The following is an 18,312-nucleotide window of genomic DNA, read 5'->3' as shown; positions in this document are numbered from 1 at the left end:
CCCACCCATCCACCACTGCCTCTTACCCTTACCCCTGCTTCCATCCCCACCCCACTCCTCTTCACCAAGTTAACTTCTGCTCACGGATCAGGCTTAACTTACTAGACCTCATTCACTCCAAGGAGCCTTCCCATTCCTGCCGACCCCCAATCTGGTCAACGCGAGGCGCCCCTCCTATGTGTTCCTGTGGCTGCAAACCCTACCCCATCCTGACCCCCTGTGCTCTGTACTGCGTAGCCTGTTTACCTGTGCTTAGTCACTGAGCTGTCAGCTTATCCAAGCCCAGGTCACCGAGGTACCCACCATCCAACACAGCACCCTCTATAATCATCTGCCTGGTGCCCGTCAGTGCCCATGATAGCCTGATGCCCAAGCTCTTGCTACAGTGATACAAATCTACAGTCCCAAAGCTCTGGCATAAAGAAGCCTATTCAATACAGTGAAGTTAAAAGAACTGAATATTAAATCCTTCAAGCTAATAACACAATAAAGTCACTTCTCTAGCAGAAAAATCACCTTATGTATAACACCAAAAATAAAATCCAAATTAGGATCACTTCCTCATCAGTGCCATAGCACCTACAGTCAATCTTCAAATACACCGACCTTCCACACGAAAGAAAGAAACACAGACTGAGCAAGGTTCCTTGACATTAGTACTGGAAACGTGTAACACATTCATCTGGAAAATTTCAATTTGGACACATTATCAACTACCCTTCAAGTACTTCTTAGATGATGCACTTTGAGGGAGACAGTCTTTCTGCGTAAGAACTGCAGAAGAATAATGTAACCATTTAATTTCTACTTTGTAAAACACCAGGAGTCTATGATAATTCACCAGGGAAAATTATGAATCATGTTATATTTCTGTATCTTAAGCACCAAGTGGTGCTCAGTAAGAATTTGTTCATAATAAAATTAAATTTTGTCCCTGATGCGTTTATAAATCTCAGTACATGTAAAGAAAGAAACTATTCTCTACATATCTGAGGCAAGCTCTTAGAATTTTCAGGTTTAACATTCTGTTTTGACTACGTAAAAGTAGCCCTAAAATCTCTCTGATATTGTACCACAGTACAATCTTGCTAAGGACCAATCTGATCATGTATTCAGTGAAGTTGAAGAACACACAGAGGAAGACACTTAGCTAGGGAGAAGCCAAAATCACTGCCCAAAATCTCAAAGCAGCTTATTTTTAAATTTCTGAAACTTTGTTCCTTTGCAAAATGTAGTCCCCCTAAAAAGCCAGTCATTATTGCAGATCATGGAAGTAGAATGATTCTTGGCCGGAGAACAGAATTCACTTAATTAATATTAAGAATGGAATACTGAACTGGGCAGTGGCTTGGGTCCAATGACATCAGTTCACCGTATGCTCTCCAAGTGAGCCAAAGCCAACTCATGTGACTTAATCCGAATCAAGTCCCAATCAATACCAAAATGCATTTTGTAAGGGAAATTAAAGTGGAAATCACAAAACTTATATAATATTTGCCTAGGTCTCACTTTGTATTCACTGAACCCATCCAGAACCTAGTGCAATTCAATAAGCTGCTGCATGGTACATAGCTGATTCCAAACCAAACCCACTGCCATGGGGTCAATTCCACTCATAACGACCCTGGAGAGCAGAACAGAACTGCCCCATAGGGTTTCCAAGGCTGTAAATCTTTATGGAAGCAAACTGCCAGATCTTTTTCTCGCAGAGCGGCTGGTAGGTTCGAATGGCGGACCTTTCCGTTAGCAGACGAGAGCTTAACCACTACACCCCCAGGGCTCTTCATAGCTGGTTTAAAAAAAAAAAGCTTGTTCCCATCGCATGGATTCCGAAACACAGCGACCCTAAAGACAGGGTAGAACCGCCCCATAGAATCTCTAAGGAGCAGCTGGTGGATTCAAACTGCCAACCTTTTGGTTAGCAGCCGTAGCTCTTAACCACTGCGCCACCAGGGCTTCATAGCTGGTTAGGCACTATATATTTCAAAAATACAAAAGAAAAGCTTCAAAGGAACACAGAATTTTGAAGTTGGGAGGGCCTAGGTATCATCTCTAGATGGAGGAAGGATGGCAGGGCCAGGAGAGAACAAGTGCCTACGCCCCTTCACGAGACCAGAGTCAGAAGGAGAGAGGAGAAAGAGGTGCCATGGTCAAACACCACATGGTTTTCACCTCTTGCCTCATGGAATGTTTTCCACAACACTGCCCACAAGCAACATTACAGGTCAGGAAACTGAGGCTCTGCCCACCCGCAGAAAGAAAATGGGCGCAGAAGTCTACAAACCAACAAGAGCTGACCAATGCCGAGCCCATGCCCTTCCCAAGGGTCAGGATGCCTTGTGATACATTCTTACCCTCACACAAACCCTCACCCTCCTAATTACAGAAATAAACTAGTATACAGCAAACATACCAGGTTCCCTGAGAAATACATTTGCTTCTTCAGAAAGATACTTGCTCAGCAAGCAACAATGTTTTACATTTGTTTCCAAGTTCATTTATAATTCATCCAGTAAAGTGAATTCGCTGGTAAGGGAATTTATTATAAAAACTACAAACTAGAAGCAGAAAATTTAAAGGACGTTAAGGTAGGTTTATCGCTTGATGTGTGTAAATACAGATTCACCAAATCTTAAAGTTTGGTTCTTCAATTTTCAGAAATTAGATGCCAGATTCTCAATGAAATTTAGATTTACCTATCATTTCAAAATAAGGTTATGAAGTACGGTGAGTGGTTTAACTTCTCTGTGGAGAGCGAAACAGACGATGCTGAGAATTCTGGAACAGCCTCCACTAATCACCAATGCCTCGCTTTCTGAAAGGTTTATTTCAGGACCCAGAAGCAGTAGCTGAATTTACTCCTCAGCCAGCATACATTATCTAAACAGTTACCAAAAATACTCCAGCCATCTAAGTATCTTCCTAAATCTGAGCAGACTGTTTAAACTTTTTTTCCAAGAGCCTATGTAATGTAGAAAACTGAGAAAAGGGAAAAGAGCTGTTGTATATAAATTTAAAGTGATTATATTTCCATTCTTTTAGTTATTACTCTCTGCAGTGGATCTATCCTCTGCTCCGGCACAAAGCCAGTAACTGAGTTGTAGAAATGGCAAAGAGTCACTGGATCACATCAACTGGATCACAACAATCTACAATTACTTGTTTTGCCAAAATCTACTCCCCCACCCAAAAAAGGCATGCAAACAGACTGCTGACCCACACGGTTGCTATTTACACTGTGTTAAAATGAGCCCGTTCTAAGCAAATGATGCCAAAAATACCGTGACCCAGGTACAGTGGGAAGAACAGCTGGCGGGATCTCTACGTGCAGCCGCCCAGAGCAGAGCGATCCCAACCCCAGCTCTCATCTGCATCCGGCACCGGGCTGATTAAGAAAAGGGGTGCTTGATAAATATTTGCCAGCTGATCGTCTCGAGTAGGTATGTATCCAGCATAAACCTCTCAGCACACACACGTTAAATGTTTACACCTCAAGGAAATAATTATTGCTTCCCAGTACAAGCTCTTAGATAGCAGTCCATTTTCTCTGGGCCCTCCGTGGAATCCAGCGATAAGGTTAAAGCATATAACTGATGGTGTAAAGATGGGACTACATACCAGCATCAATAGCGACTAAAATACAATTCCAATATTTTACACAAAAAAGCCTGTTCTGAGGAAGACTAACTAGGATCTAAGAAGTCCCTTTTGCAGCCCCCTCTAAAATCTCATTAAAAGGCCAGTCATCTCAATTTACTAATTTTTCCACATACAAGGAATTTCTGGAGTTTTGCAGAAGATTAAATATTAAAAACATGAGAGGGGTGCACAAATTCTGGGGCAGAGGGCACTACGAAAAAGCAAACAGCATCACCTGGATTGGCTGGCTGCGTTATGGTAGGGATGGAGGTGCCCAACTTAAAAACAGGAAAACCAGAAAAAAATTACCACTGTAAATGATTTTCACTAATAGTAAAAAGATAAAACCAATTTAAAAAAAAAGAAGTTAAAAACATAAAAGGTGAAAGAAATAAGAAGAGGGAAGTTCAAAGTTCCCCACATCAACATACTCCAAACAGCTAAGGGGAAAGGCTCCAAAATCCTGCTTCTGACCTTTTAATAGCAGCTGACCACGAAACAACTGACCTAACACAATATACATTTCCAAATAGGCGAAATCTGGGACAACTACTCCAAAGTTAAAACTGGAAGTTACAGACTTTAAAAACAACAAAAAGCCATTCACATTCCTATGGAGCATTTGAGGGAGAACTTACTAATACACAAAGTGGCAAGATAAGTGGTTATAAAACTAAGGTTATTTTGCTTACAATATACATAAATAACTGAATTTTAAAGTCTCACATGAAGAAAAAGTACATTTTTTTAGCATGCCATTACAAAAAAAATAACGTGGTACTATTACGCTCTGGTGCCCTGGTGGCACAGTGGTTAACAGCTTAGCTGCTAATCGAAAAGTTGGCAGTTCACATCCTTGGGAACCCTGTGGAACAGTTCTACTCTGTCCTACAGGGTCGCTATGAGTCAGAATTGACTCTATGGCAACGGGCTTGGTTTTTTCTTTTTATTATTATTATTATGCTCTAGGATTCTCTTCTAGATTTCATCAAATACGGCTTCCCTTCCAGAGCCACCTAACAAGGAATGGCTTCCTGTCTAGTTCTCAAGATGCATCTGCCATCAAGGCCCAAAGGAGGCGATAAGAAGTGTACTCTGCAGAAGATGGTCAGCAGAAGTGGCGTCTAGTTTAATTCAAAAGGACTTTCTTGCTGTGGTAGAGTCCTGGTGTCACAGTGGTTAAACACTGGGCTGCTAACCGAAAATCTGGCGGTGCAAACCCACCAGCCACTCCACTTTCTAACGATTACAGCTCTGGAAAGGCTACATAGGATCACTATGAGTCAGACTCAACTGGATAGCAACAGGTTTCGTTTTTGGTCTTGCTGTGACATATCTATTCCAAATTCTGCTGTCATCTACCTTCATCTAATTTTAATCATGAAAACTGGAGGGTCTAAGAGAAAACTAAGAGTCCTGATGGGGCAGTGGTTAAGCGCTAGGTTGCTAACCCAGAGGTCGGCTAACTCAAAGGTCAGCATTTAGAATCCACCAGCCGCTCCGCAGGAGAAAATGATGTGGTAGCTTCCCTAAAGATTTACAGCCTTGGAAACCCTACCGGGCAGTTATACTCTGTCCTATAGGGTCGCTATGAGTCAGAATCAACTTGATTACAGTGGGTTTGGTTTTGGCAATTGGTAAACTGGATACGATTAAGATTTCAGGGCTTTCTTTCCTAGCAATAAATACCATTCGAGAAACAAATTAATTTCATCATTAGTTCATCTGTCAAACTCACAAGTTTTCTAATATTTTTGGCATTGATCCATACAAAAATGGGTTTGAACACTGCCTGCTAGACCCAATTCAAGTAAGTAAATCTATGGAAATAGTTTTCTTACAATTAACCCAAGTTAAAGACTTGGAAAATAGAACATGTTTGATAAAAAGTTACTTTGGAAACACATACTCTATTTTGTTAAATTCACTGGGTCACTCAAAGTGAACTGTTAAGTTAAAACCACAGTATCTGTATAGTAATGATTTCATTCATTCAGATGTTAGCATAAGGCCAAACAAGTGGATACTTAATAATATCTAGATAATGACACCAAAGTGAAACCCAAGTCATTTTCCTTTGATAAGATTTCTAAAAGGAAAAGTCACTACTGTATATACCAGGTTTTAAATTAGAATTAAGCCACTCAATCACCCAATTAAACAAAAAGGTTCTCTTAGTCTTGTATAAACAGCCTCTAGTTGGAAAAAGCAGTATTTTAGAGCAGTCTGACATCTCTGATACATTTATATATATACGGTTTTGCCTGGTACTTCTCCCCACACCACAGGGAATGAGGACCAGAATCCCTTAGCAGCAAGCAGACACGGCCAGGGCGCAGCACCACTTCACAGAGCCACACAGAACCTGCAAAAACCCCCTGATAAAAGGACATCTCGGACAAGGCAAACGATTTAACACTACCCAATTCCAAAAAGGCCGAGGCCACGATGTGACGATGACGCATAAACAGCATTACAAAATGCCATGAAGATTTTGTAACAGTCATCTTAAAAATCTAAATATTGTGCAAAAAAAAAGTTCATGGAACTCGAGTTTTATTAATATTCATTTTTAGCCTCCATAAATCTGCTGTTTTAAGTAACACACCAGTTCTATAAAACATAAATATCAACCTTGAATTTATAAATCTATGCACATCCCAAAATGAAAATGACATGAGTGAAGTATTAGTTCCCTTTTGCACAAATATGGATCAAAGCACAGAGCTGCATTAACTCAGGAGTGTCAAAGTCTAGTGCAGCGACACAAGCCTCCAGATCTAGGTCACCGGGCAAAAAGCTAAGACGGTTTCCTATCCCAATACATCTGAAATTTACATTCCCAAATCAGTCTTCAAGATAAGCAGCAGAACTGTACAGACCCTAACAAATTTTAAATCAAACTACTCTCTTCCTAGGAGACGACAGGGTTAAATAAATAAATCGCCATCTTTCCGGGCTGCCTGTCATAAATTGGTATTTATTCCAGGGAAATAAGTACGCTCCTATTACATCAGAAGTCATCTTTTCAGACTACCTCCTCCCCTAAATCATAAAGAGATAAAGTCCAATAATAAGAAATAGAACTGAAAACTCAACCCCATTCTATTACACCTATATTCTTTAAAGCGTGCCTATGTCTACTGAAACTGTCAAACGAGTTTATATTGAGTCTTATTCTACGTTGTCTTAAATTTTTAAAATCGTGTCTCAAACCAAAATTCATGCTATTCTTACGCTCTTCGATTCTAAAAAAGGAACACCATATTCAGAGGGGAGGTGTTCAAGTGTGATCTGAGTTTTTCCCACATCCACAGCACACTGCTGATACTTTTGATACCACATGACATTGGGGAAAACGGAACACATATAAAAAGCCTTACCAAGTTCATTCCTAAATGTTTATAAATAGCAAAACCACAGAAAAAAGAGGCATCAACGTTTCTCACTACACACCCAAGGTAAGACTGTTGTTCTATGGAATATTCTTATCAATTTTATGTAAATACAAGCATACATTATAGTATATCTGTCTTAAAGAGTGATTACTATTTTTTTTTAAATGCCGAAAGTAAGTAGCAGAGAAATAAGGATCCCCAACGCAAGCAATTTTAAACCGCGCATTTCTTCCTATATAACCTAGAACAACAGAAAATTACATTTTTGTTATGTTTTCTTTTTTGTTGATGTTTTTTAAACAATAGGCCTTTTCTATGAGCCAGTTACTAAGCCCACCAATCTGACTACATAATAACCATCTCTATACCTTAGCAAATATATAAATTTAGGCCACAAATTTTTCTTTACAAAATTCAAAGTATCAGATAGCCTAAGAGTTCACTGGGAGAGGCAGAGAGGAGCCGTGGTATAATGTATTGTATACATGCTTTAAGACAATCAGGAACCAATGTGTAGCTGCCTGCTTTGTAAGCCAATTAAATTACTCTTCTTTCAATAATTTATTTCTAAGTGATTTAAATTTTTTTTATCATTACATTGTATGTACTCTATGAAACTAAGTTTAAAATAGCATGAACGGAATTCAGTACAAATGTGGACGTTACAAAATCTACGGGAGCAGACCTCAGCATTCCTTCTGAGACTGCTCTATACAAATCCTTATCTCACAAAAATCCGCCAAGAAACTATCGTTTTGTTTGGCTTATTTCCCTTATTTCACTTTTAAAAAAGACCCTCTTCCTACAATGTATGTTTTGTTCCCAATTACAAAAACATTTCCTACCCAGTATAAGCCATTTCCTAAAATCAAAAATGAAACCAAAACATCTATTAAAAGCCACAAGAAAATTTCATCATTTAACAGCGTGATTTAATGGTCTGTTATGACCTATAGTTATGCAGTGATTTAATATTTTGGACAAGTGACTGTTTCTTAGCATAGGTATCATAAAGAATATTAAATAATACTAGCCTTCAAAAAAAAAAGTATGAAAAAGACACATCCCACATGTTATACGATACACAGAAGAAATCTGTGAATCTAGGTCATATGTCCATCACTTTATCCACCCCAAAAAACAACAACAAAAAAAATATTCTCAAGGGTCACACTGCAGATATAATGGATCTACTCTCATTCCAAGAAAATAAAATACCTGAAATGATTTCTACCACGAAAAAATAATACTCCAAAGTAACACAGACTGACATCTGCCTCTAACTTCATTCGTCTCTGGTTTACAAAGATATGAGTTTTTAAACTGCACCTTTAAAAGCAGTTGAGAAAACAAATCTTTTTTAAATCTATTACAGGAGTTTCCTTACATGAGCCCTCTCTATAACGTTTTCACTTGGGCAAATCAACAATGAAAATTGAAATTGCAAGTTTTCTACCAAGAATAGGAAAATACATTATTGTTAAAAGTAAAACTCCAATAACTAAAGATTTGAAAACAGTGAACAAAAATATTCAGCTTAGGATTCACACAGCATTTGTTAAATTCAGTCTTTGATTCTCTCTGACAAGTCTCTCCTTTAAGATATGTTCACTATCCTGTAATACATGATTATAATTAAAATACACCTTCCTAAAATAAATGGGTTGGGTAAAAACATATACACAACCACTGAAATTTACTTCTAACAGATTAGCATCTTAACACTTCCACAGCATTAAGATAGCTATAAATAATAAATAATAAAAAAATTATTTGGAAAAAACATACCCAGTACAACTTGCTATTAATCGAGCTTTTCCTAATTCATTGTATAAGCAATTCAAATGAGGCTCACATTACCTAATCTAACAAAATAATCAAGAGGAAAAAAAACCAGATTCTTGAGGCATTTCGAATCAGAGGCAAACAAAAAATGATTTTTAGTATTTCAAAGGAATATCCGCTTTTCCTTTCGACTGCAAAATTTACTTAGCTTTCTCATTTCATTTTTTTAAAATATAATGTCAATTCTAACTAATATTCTTCATCTACAAATGGTCAGAAACGTTAAAACACAAATCAATAGAAATATAACTTTAACCTTGTTATAAAACTAAATAAACATCACCAAATGATACTGCTGCGTTATCAGAAGCTTGAAATTTTTAATTTTATATTAAATATGTGTTCTAATACGGCTCAATTGTTCCCCCCCCCCCATGGTCAAATCTGTAAAGGGCAGGCTTTTAGAAAAGCTTTACGAATCCCATAAAAGCTTTCTGAATCCAAAAATTGGTTAAAAATTCCTGGTTTCCTTATGTTTCAATTAACATATCCTCACCCTACAATTAAAGTCCGTGATCTATGCAATGTTCATACTGAAAGGTTGTCATCAAAGAACTTAATTTTGCAAATGCTCAACGCTAGACACCAGCATAATGTTTTTATATACTTAATCTTCTTATTAATAACTCCGACTCATAATAAATGAAGCTTTAAATCATATTCAACCTTACATCTGCTTGCAATAGAGCTGGGTTATTATTTGTGGCAAGGATTTTTGTGACTGTACTGCCGAGCACGTCTATTTACATCAGCAGCGCTAAATGCCCAATGGTGAGAGGGGAGCCAATCAGATGGCGGATTAGATGTCAACTCCGAGGCAGCTGTCTGGAGACTCTTACAGCCAGTTTACCTCCACAATTCAAATTCCAAACCTCGCAAAGGAGATCGAGTCAGTCTTTAGGCTCAGCCTACCAGCAAGAAACAGCCAGAGTGCAGGACACTTCCCAATAACGTCGTGGGGCTGGGGTGACAGCGGAACACAGAAAATCCAAATAAATACGACCCAAATAGCTCACTGCCACGGGTCTGGCATGTTACTGGATTTGCCTAATAAAAGGTTTGCAGGATCCTCGACCAAAACAAGTTCGATTTATTCGGAATGTGGTCCTTGAACACAGCCTCTGTGAAGGTGACTCCTTTCGGGCTGCCCCTGAGCCGAAAGATGGATCTCACTGGCTGTCCTTAGGAAGGAATCGATATATTTTAGAGTATTTTGCCTCCACGCAGTTGCACGTTTCGGTATTATTTTCGCTCCTCAACGTTCAGGCCGGCAGGCCGCACCGAACATCCGCGAGTGCTCTAGTTAGAGGCGGTTCTCCACAACCAGGAGCCGCACACTCGGCTGGTCAGGAAGCTAGCTCACCTCCCCTGCCGTTCCACGCGACGTGGTTGGAGGTGGAGAAAGTTCTCCGTCCTTCTAGTTAAAGCGCAGCGCTAGCGCTAACGAGGGAATCTGGTCCCCGTTCCCCTCGGACCCACTGGCGAGGGGCAGGCTGCCCCACCAAAGCGCCCGAGCCGGCCCCGCCGCCCCAACTGCCTCCCCGCGGCCGAGCGCAGGCCTGGGGGCTGGGGCGGGGTGCGCCGCCTCCATGGTGCCGCCGGCCCGCCCGCGCGTCCCCGCCGAGCGCCGGACCGCGAGGCGGACATTGTGCGCGCCCCGGCCTCCCGGGCGAGGCGGCCGCGAGCGAAATGGCTCCGGAATCTCGCCCCCACCTCCCCCCGAGAGGAGACGGAAAAAAAGTAAACCCGAAAGAAAGAAACTAGGGCCGCGAGCGCGCGAGGCCGCCGGGCGGAAGCAGGCCCGGCCGGCGCGTTACCTGGGGTCGGCCCATGGGCTGTCCGGGGTGGCCGGGGCTCATCGCCGGGTGGCTCCTTTGTTGCGCGGCCGCCCAGGCCGGGCTGGCGGCGGCGTACTGGGCGCCCAGGTCCTTGCCCAAGCCCATGCCCGCGGCCGCCTGCTGGCCTCCCGCCGCCGCCGCCCCCGCCGCCGCCGCCGCCTGGGACTGGGGCTGCGACGGCGGCGGCGGCGGCGGCGGCGCGCTGGGGCTGCTGTAGTCGGGGTAGCTGCCGCCGTAGCTCCTCATCATGGGGCTGGGCGAGGTGAGCAGCTGGTTAAGGGTCGGGGTGGCCCCCGACGGGTGCTGGTTCTGCCCGGCGAAGCGCTGGAAGCCCCCCGCCGCCGCGCCGGCGGCCGCCTTGCTGAGGCTCGCGGCCCCGCCGCCCCCGGGGCCCATCATCATGCCGCCGCCCTGCTGCCGGGGGGAGCTCAGCGCCCCGTACCCCGCGGCCGAGCCCCCATAGCCGCCGCCGCTGCCGCCGCCTCCTGCTGCTGCTGCCGCCGCCGCCGCGGCCGCCGCCGCCACAGCTCCCGCTCCTCCTCCTCCTCCTCCTCCTCCTCCGCTGCCTCCTCCTCCTCCGCCGCCGCCGCCGCCGCCTCCCGCGCTGGGCCGGCTGTAGCCCGGATAATGGTTGTACTGGCTGTTAGGGTACCCTTCGTGCGAGTTCTGCAGGGGCTCCATGCTGCTGGGGGCCCCGGCGGCGGCTGAGGCAGAGCGCATCATGCCCATCCCGGGGCTTTGTTGTCCGCCATGTTGATCAAAGCAAGGCCCAGCGCGGCCGCCGGGGCCGCCGCTGGCAGGGGCAGCGCTGCCGTAGTAATTATTAAACTCCGGGACGGCCGCCGGGCCGCCGCCGCCGGCGCCCCCGGGCACGGCGCCGCCGGACACGGCGCCCCCGGGCACGGCGCCCCCGGACACGGCGCTCGGCGGCGGCGGCTGCGCGCCCAGGGCGCCCAGGCCCGGGTGCTCGTAGCGGCCGCCCGCCGGCTCCCCCATCTTGGGCGGTGCGTCGTCCTCGTCGCCCGGCTTGCTCAGCAGAGGCTGGCCCGGGGCTTCGGCCTGGCTGCCCACGACACTGTCCTTGCCGCCGCCGCCGCCTCCATGTTGCGGCTGCTCCATGTCGGGACCCGGCTGAGCCGCGCCGCCGCCGCCCGCGCCGTGGTGGCCGCCGCCGCCGCCGCCGCCGAGGCTGTTGTTGTTGGAAATGGGATGTTGCTGCTGCTGCTGCTGCTGCTGCTGCTGCTGGAACTGGTTTAGCTGCTGCTGGAGTGCGTGGTGGTGGTGGAGGTGGTGGGCATGGTGGTGGTGGTGGTGGTGGGCATGGTGATGGTGGTGGTGCTGCTGGTGGGGCGGTGCAGCGGGGGCCTCGCCAACGGCTTTCAGTTTGTGGTTGGGGAGCAGCCCCGTCTCCATGGCTGAGCCCGGGACCGAGGCGGAGGAAGAGGAGGACGCCGCCGCCGCCGAGGAGGAGGAGGACAGCGCGGCGGCGCTTGCACTCTCCTTGAGAGCCGCCTCGGAGCCGCCGCTCTTGGCGTTACTGCCGGCGGCGGCGGCGGCGCTCGCGCTGTGGGCCATGTTCAGTTCATTATGGGGGTGCAGGGGGTGGTGGTGCACATTATTCAGGCCGCCGCCGTCGCCGCCCCCCAGCATGGGCCCGGGCGCCGCCACGCCGCGCGCGCCCGCCTCCGGGTCCCGGGCCCCGAGCGCCGCCGGCCGCGGCCCGGGGGGCGCCCGCCGCTCGCTGCTGCCCGCCCGCGCCCGAGCCGCCGCCGCTGCCCGCGCGGCCATGATCGCCGGCGAGGCGCGCGAGGCTGGCGGCGGGGCGGGGGGACCCGACTTCAGGCCGCGGCCCCTCCTGCGCGCATCCCACGCCCGCGCCGACTCCGGCGAGCCCCCCCGGCCGGGCGCCTTACGAGCTGCGGGTCGAGCCTCACGGTCTGGGCCTGTTCCTGCTGTGGGCTCTCATGGTGAAAGTTTTGAGTTCAGGTTTAAATGAAACTTTTCTCCTTTCCTCCCTAACCCGGATATGGGTACACACACGGCTGCCGGAGCCTATCGGGCCCAGCATGGCACGCGAGGGAGCCGCGCGAGCCCGAGCAACTATTATCCACTTCTGATTACTCCGCGCACTCGCAAAACGCGGACTGGACTCAGCCAGCGCCGCCGCCGCCACCAGCCGCCCGCCGGGCGCTCGTCGCCGGGCACCGGGCTGGCCGGCCGGGCCGAGGGCGGCTGCACGCTCCCCGGGCCTCGGTCTCCTTGCCAACCGGGCGTTCGCCGGTTTGTTTTCCCATCGAGAAGGCACGGTACAAAGGTGGAAAACGAGTCTGACGAGCAGACAAAAGAGAGAAAAGGGCTCGGGAACAAAGTTGTCTGTCGAACTCAAAGGTTACGAAGAACCGACGGAAAAAAGAAAAATATTTGGGTAATCTGTGCAAAAGCACTGTGTCTTCCAGTAGTTCTGTCATTTTTCAGAATCTTAGCCCCTCTGATTTGATTTTGGTCCCTCCACGTAGTTCCCACAACTTTTTCAAACGGCAAAATGAGGAAACGTTTCCGGTGAATTCCAGGAGCGCTGTGCCCTGTACACAGCAGGTACTCAATAAATGCTTTCCTTGTGCTGTACCTGCCCCAAAGATACTGTTGATATAACTAGTTTTCAAGGCACCTCGCATTTGCCTCTAGGCTTATCAATGAAAATTGCTCCACAAGTGTATGTCCTCTGTTTAAAGGGAAAAAGCCTCAAAGACGTCGAGTGGTATGTTATGCTCCAAACAACTTTCCGACGAAAGCTTAACTCCTAGTGCCGTCGTAGTAACAGCTAATGTTTAGCTCATGTCTTCATAAATCCGTGTGGCACCTTTCGTCATGTTTCACAGGTTAATGTAAACAACCTTCCTGATAGGAGCTCATTGTTGAGTAATGGGAAACAAAACGAAAATAAATAGTAGACATTGTCTTTAATAAATATAAATATAAGATCAATAATATAAAATGGTCCCATCAAATCCTAAAGTAGAAACCTTTCATATTTTGTTCTTTAAAAAATATCTATTATCACTTCACAATGTTTTAAATGTTTTGCCGATTTATCACTGTACTAGTTTACATATCTTTGACAGCAGGACCTCTTAACCCAAGCAGTGGTTACCTTTTACTGGTGTGCACTCTGTTTTCATCAAGAGAAAGCATTTGAAACCAGAGCTTTCAAGAGGTCAAGCTGGCTGAAATAATCTGTATGATTTTGGTAGAATGTAGTTTTGCGAAATCATTTCATTCTCCAACTTTTGTCAGAAGTAGGTTAGTTTGTTTCAACTGCCCTGGTTATTTTTGTTTGCCTCACCAAGTGTAAGTAAATATGTTACATGCCTAAAAAAAAGGGATAGACTGGAAAAAACTGGGGGCTAATTGTGGGTGGGAGGGGGAGATCAGGTGCACACCCAAGGGTCATTATCCAGCATGGAAACGACAAATTGCAATTCTCCGCAAACAGCTGGAAAACCAGGGTCACATCATCGTGTGTAAGAGAGGATAACAGAACTGTAAGATGAATTCATGCCAAACCATTCATCAGTTTTGCCAGGAGACTACTACATCTTTGTTAGTGTGCCTTTTTGACATTTTCTCCTGGATTTTCTCCTTTTATACATTCAAATACATACTAATTATACACATAAGTTGAATTTTGAAAGTTTTTCATATGCAAATATAACTGCATGTCTGTTTTGTGTTTGTATATTCCTATAAAGTCAGTTACATATTTATGCTTTTAGACATTCATCATCAAACTGAATATATACATATAATCATAAAATTGCATTTCTTCCAACTGATAAAATATATCAAAGTCAATTCATATTTTGTGGCTTGTTTTCACAACTGATCTTAAAAGGGAAAATGAGTCAACAAGTTCAGCTTTGACCCTTTTCATGAAAAAATTTTTTTATGTACAAAAATAATGAAAAAAAATTTAGGTATGTAAGTCGGTAAGTGTCTTTTCATTCCATTTGCTCCAGCAAGTCAACTAGAAGACTGGAACCAAGAGGCTCTGAAACAGAGGCCCTCAGCACAATGAACTCAGTCTGCTATAAAAGGCAGCGCATGCCAGCTTTTCCTCCCCAGTGGCAGATGCCACGCCCTGAAGCAGACAGAAGGCACTGCAGCCTGGAAGAGAAGCACAACACAAAGCCAGCAGGACTGGGTTTTGTCTTTGAAACCACAGAAAAATGTTCCAATACCTCTTTTTTAGCATCTTTGCTGAAGATAAGTAGTGGCCTTATATTTTACTCAACTGACACTTTTCAAACACCTTTCCAGGAAGACAAAATAAAAGCCTCTTACAGTTTCATTAATAAAAATAAAAACAGGGCTTAAGAAACAAAACAGCGCTTGTCAGAGGTCTGCTATCAAGTAATGAAATACTTTCAGATCTCACAAAAGCACACTTTCAGCTAGTGATGAGCATTCGTATGGTGTCACTTGCCTCAATTATCCTATATGACAACTCTACATTATTGTTTCTTTTGGAAGGAGCCCTGGTGGTGCAGTGGTTAAGTGCTCAGCTATTAACCGAAAGGTCGGCAGCTGGAACCCACCAGCTGTCCCTTGGGAGAAAGATGTGGCGTTCCGCTTCTGTAAAGATTTACAGCCTTGGAAACCCTATGGGGCAGTTCTACTCAGTCCTATATTGTCGTTAGGAGTCGGAACTGACTCGAAGGCAATGGCTTTGGTTTTGGTTTGTTTGGGTTTCTTTGGGAAGAAATAAGGTACTAGCAATCACTGAGTTCATTTTTCCCAGTGAATTTCTTATTTTTACACCTCTTGCCTAAATTTCAAACCATAATGACAACTTTAATAAGTTACTCTAACCACAAAGACCCGCGGTGGTACAGGCCCAAAAGCTGCCGAGTGGCCAGGCCTCGCCTCCAGCAACCTCCCAACTACAGATTGCTCCCCACGCCTTCGTGTTTAGCCTGAGGATTACCCATTATTTTGCTAAACATTCCTTCTTGGTTACAAAAAGGGTTTTTTATTATATGGAAATATTAATATTCAAATAACTGCTCCTTGTGAATAAGTTTTGGGGCAATGAATAAAAGACACTTCAGCGTGGCCACTTAAAGAGGATTGAGCCAGATGGTAGTTTAAGAATTCCACAATTCCATTCTTTTTACCTCTTCGTTGCCCATCCTACGCTGTTTGCTTTCAGATTAGCCCCCTTTTACTGTTCGACTTATTTCTTCGGTGACTGAAACTATCACGACTCACTACCCATCATATTTCTCAGTATTCTTTGCATAATTTGGAAGCAATTTAGAATAAAGCCCTGTCAAGATTTACAAATAAGAACTATTAAAGAATAAGGCTTTGGATACTTGCTTCCCTTTTAGATTTATGAGACATGCAATGAATGGAGCTGATGGGATTTCCCTACTGATCTTGGTCACGGACTTAAAAAAGTACTAAACAATTGTCCCTTTCACTTCCCCGATTTAGACATTAGCAGTGAATAACACTGAGTAATTGCAAGATATGGGATATAGCCTTTGATTTGGAACAACGATGCAAATTAACAGGGGCCCATAAATTCAGTATGCAAAGCAATTGTAGCATTTGAGAAAAGTCTAGGCAAAAAATAATTTTAACAAATTTGGGAACCAGGAAAACCAGTTGCATCATTATATTTACTAAGAATATGATAATGAGGACGGTAAACTTGGATGGGGATAAACTAGCACTTACTCATTCAACAAATTTCTTTAGAATCTGCTTTGTCATGCCCTGAAAATAAAAAGATAAATATTACCTGGTTCCTGTCTTGAAGGGCGTCAGAGTCTAATAAAGGAGATAAACAATTAACAATTGCACTAAAATATACTAAGGGCTGCCCTTGAACCTCATGGAGGATTTGGCCAATTTAGAGCAAGCTCAGACTTCCCCATAGGTCAGCAATCCCTGTAACTGAGCCTTGCTGTTGACTGCCATCAGCCTAATCCGACTGCATCTGGCACATCCCAGACTTGATGCCAGGAACCCACCACTGGATCCTGATGAGGCTAGTCAGCACCAGCAATTGGGCCAATTCCAAGTATATTCAGAGTATTACCAAGTGTTGGATGTAGACTTCCAAAACCTTAAATTTAACGTTATGTGCCCTCAAGTCAATTCCGACTCACAGGGACCCTATAGGACAGAGTAGAACTGTCTCATAGGGTTTCTTCCCTAAGCTGTAATCTTTATGGGAGCAGATCGCTAGGTCTTTTCTCCCATGGAGCCACTGGTGGGTTCATAGTAACACCATTGACATAAATGCAGAAATACCTTATTACATTTTAAAACATTGTACATTTTATCTTTACTGGACTGTCCACATTTTGAACGACAGGTAATAAATATTTTTCACTACAACCTAGAATGTTTAGAAATGTTCTATAACTTTTAGAATCGTATGTCCAATCACATTTCTTTCATTTTACTCCCAGTATTGTCCTCATTCGTGTTGCCATCATCAAAAGTCACTTATCGAGCACCTACTCGTGCCTTTCAATATTCTGTTCTATATTGGATCATGTCATACATCATGTAAGTAGCTCCTATCTGTGATAATCTAAAGCTTGGATAAAGGCATTTAGAGAGAGTTCCACTCTAGCTTCTAAAAAATAAATACTTGGATAGTAAACATATTTGAATGTCCAACTCAATGACCTTGGACACATCAAGAGAGATCAATTGCAGAGGAAAACACAGTGTTTGGTGAAATAGAAGGCCAAGGCGGGTGAGGGAGACCCTCAGTAAGGTGGATTGATGTAGTGGCTGTAACAATGGACTTGAACATGTTGGTGATTGTGAGGATGACCCAAGACCAGGCAATGTCTCTTTATGTTGTATATAAGTTTACCATGAGTTGGAAATGACTTGATGGCAGCTAACGAGAACAACAAAACATATTTGATATTACATCGTATACTAGCCAGGATGTGGGATCCAAAGCCAATCATCATGAAGACAGAGCAGGACAAGACAACATTTCGTTCTGTTGTGCATGGGACAGCTGACAACAACAACAACAAATTATCACGTATCCAAAGGGAAGTCATTTGGAGTGCTGATCACCTCAGTTTTCTGGAATATTTCACTGCCTTACCTGAAGGACTTGGGAGTCTCTCACACATATGATTCATTGTCTCATAGTACATGTAGACTTTTAGAATAAGACTACTCTTCAAGCACAGTAAATCCCAAAAAGCTATAACACATGTAACAATGCATTCCTGATTTTTATTTCACCCCATTATACTCAAGTACCTCACCCCTAACTTATTAGGAGAGTCGGTGGGCACCTCTCAGTGTACATCACCAGGAGTCATCAATTGCTCTGCTAAGAGCCCGAGAACTTGGTTATATGCTTTTCTTACACAACAGCTTCATTGAGGAATTTGCTTAGTAGTGCATTCCCCCAAAAATGTTCAGGTCGTTCAACATAAGTGAAGTTTTTCTCCTCCTAACTTAAATGTTCCACATGGAAACGTGTTACTGTAAGGCTGAATGCTCAGTAGGCTACTCCTGACAGTCTGACAACTCAGATGTCTACT

General features: G+C 44.4%; 1 protein-coding gene across 9 annotated transcripts in view; it reads right to left on the bottom strand.

Annotated features, from left to right (window-relative positions):
• ARID1B (AT-rich interaction domain 1B) overlaps positions 1–12,310 on the bottom strand; it is a 500,120-nt gene extending 487,810 nt beyond the window's left edge. For all 9 annotated transcript variants that reach the window (XM_064292621.1, XM_064292627.1, XM_064292638.1 and 6 more), the window contains exon 1: positions 10,700–12,310. In XM_064292621.1, the coding sequence (XP_064148691.1) occupies positions 10,700–12,295 (1,596 nt within the window). In that variant the 5' untranslated portion in view covers positions 12,296–12,310. The remainder of the gene's footprint in view (positions 1–10,699) is intronic.
• Positions 12,311–18,312: the final 6,002 nt, after the last annotated feature.

This window comes from Loxodonta africana, chromosome 1 (assembly GCF_030014295.1).
Source record: "Loxodonta africana isolate mLoxAfr1 chromosome 1, mLoxAfr1.hap2, whole genome shotgun sequence".
In the NCBI taxonomy this organism is placed as follows: Eukaryota; Metazoa; Chordata; class Mammalia; order Proboscidea; family Elephantidae; genus Loxodonta; species Loxodonta africana.
Note: the sequence above shows the minus strand (reverse complement) of the source record. Positions and strands in the feature narration are given on the sequence as shown.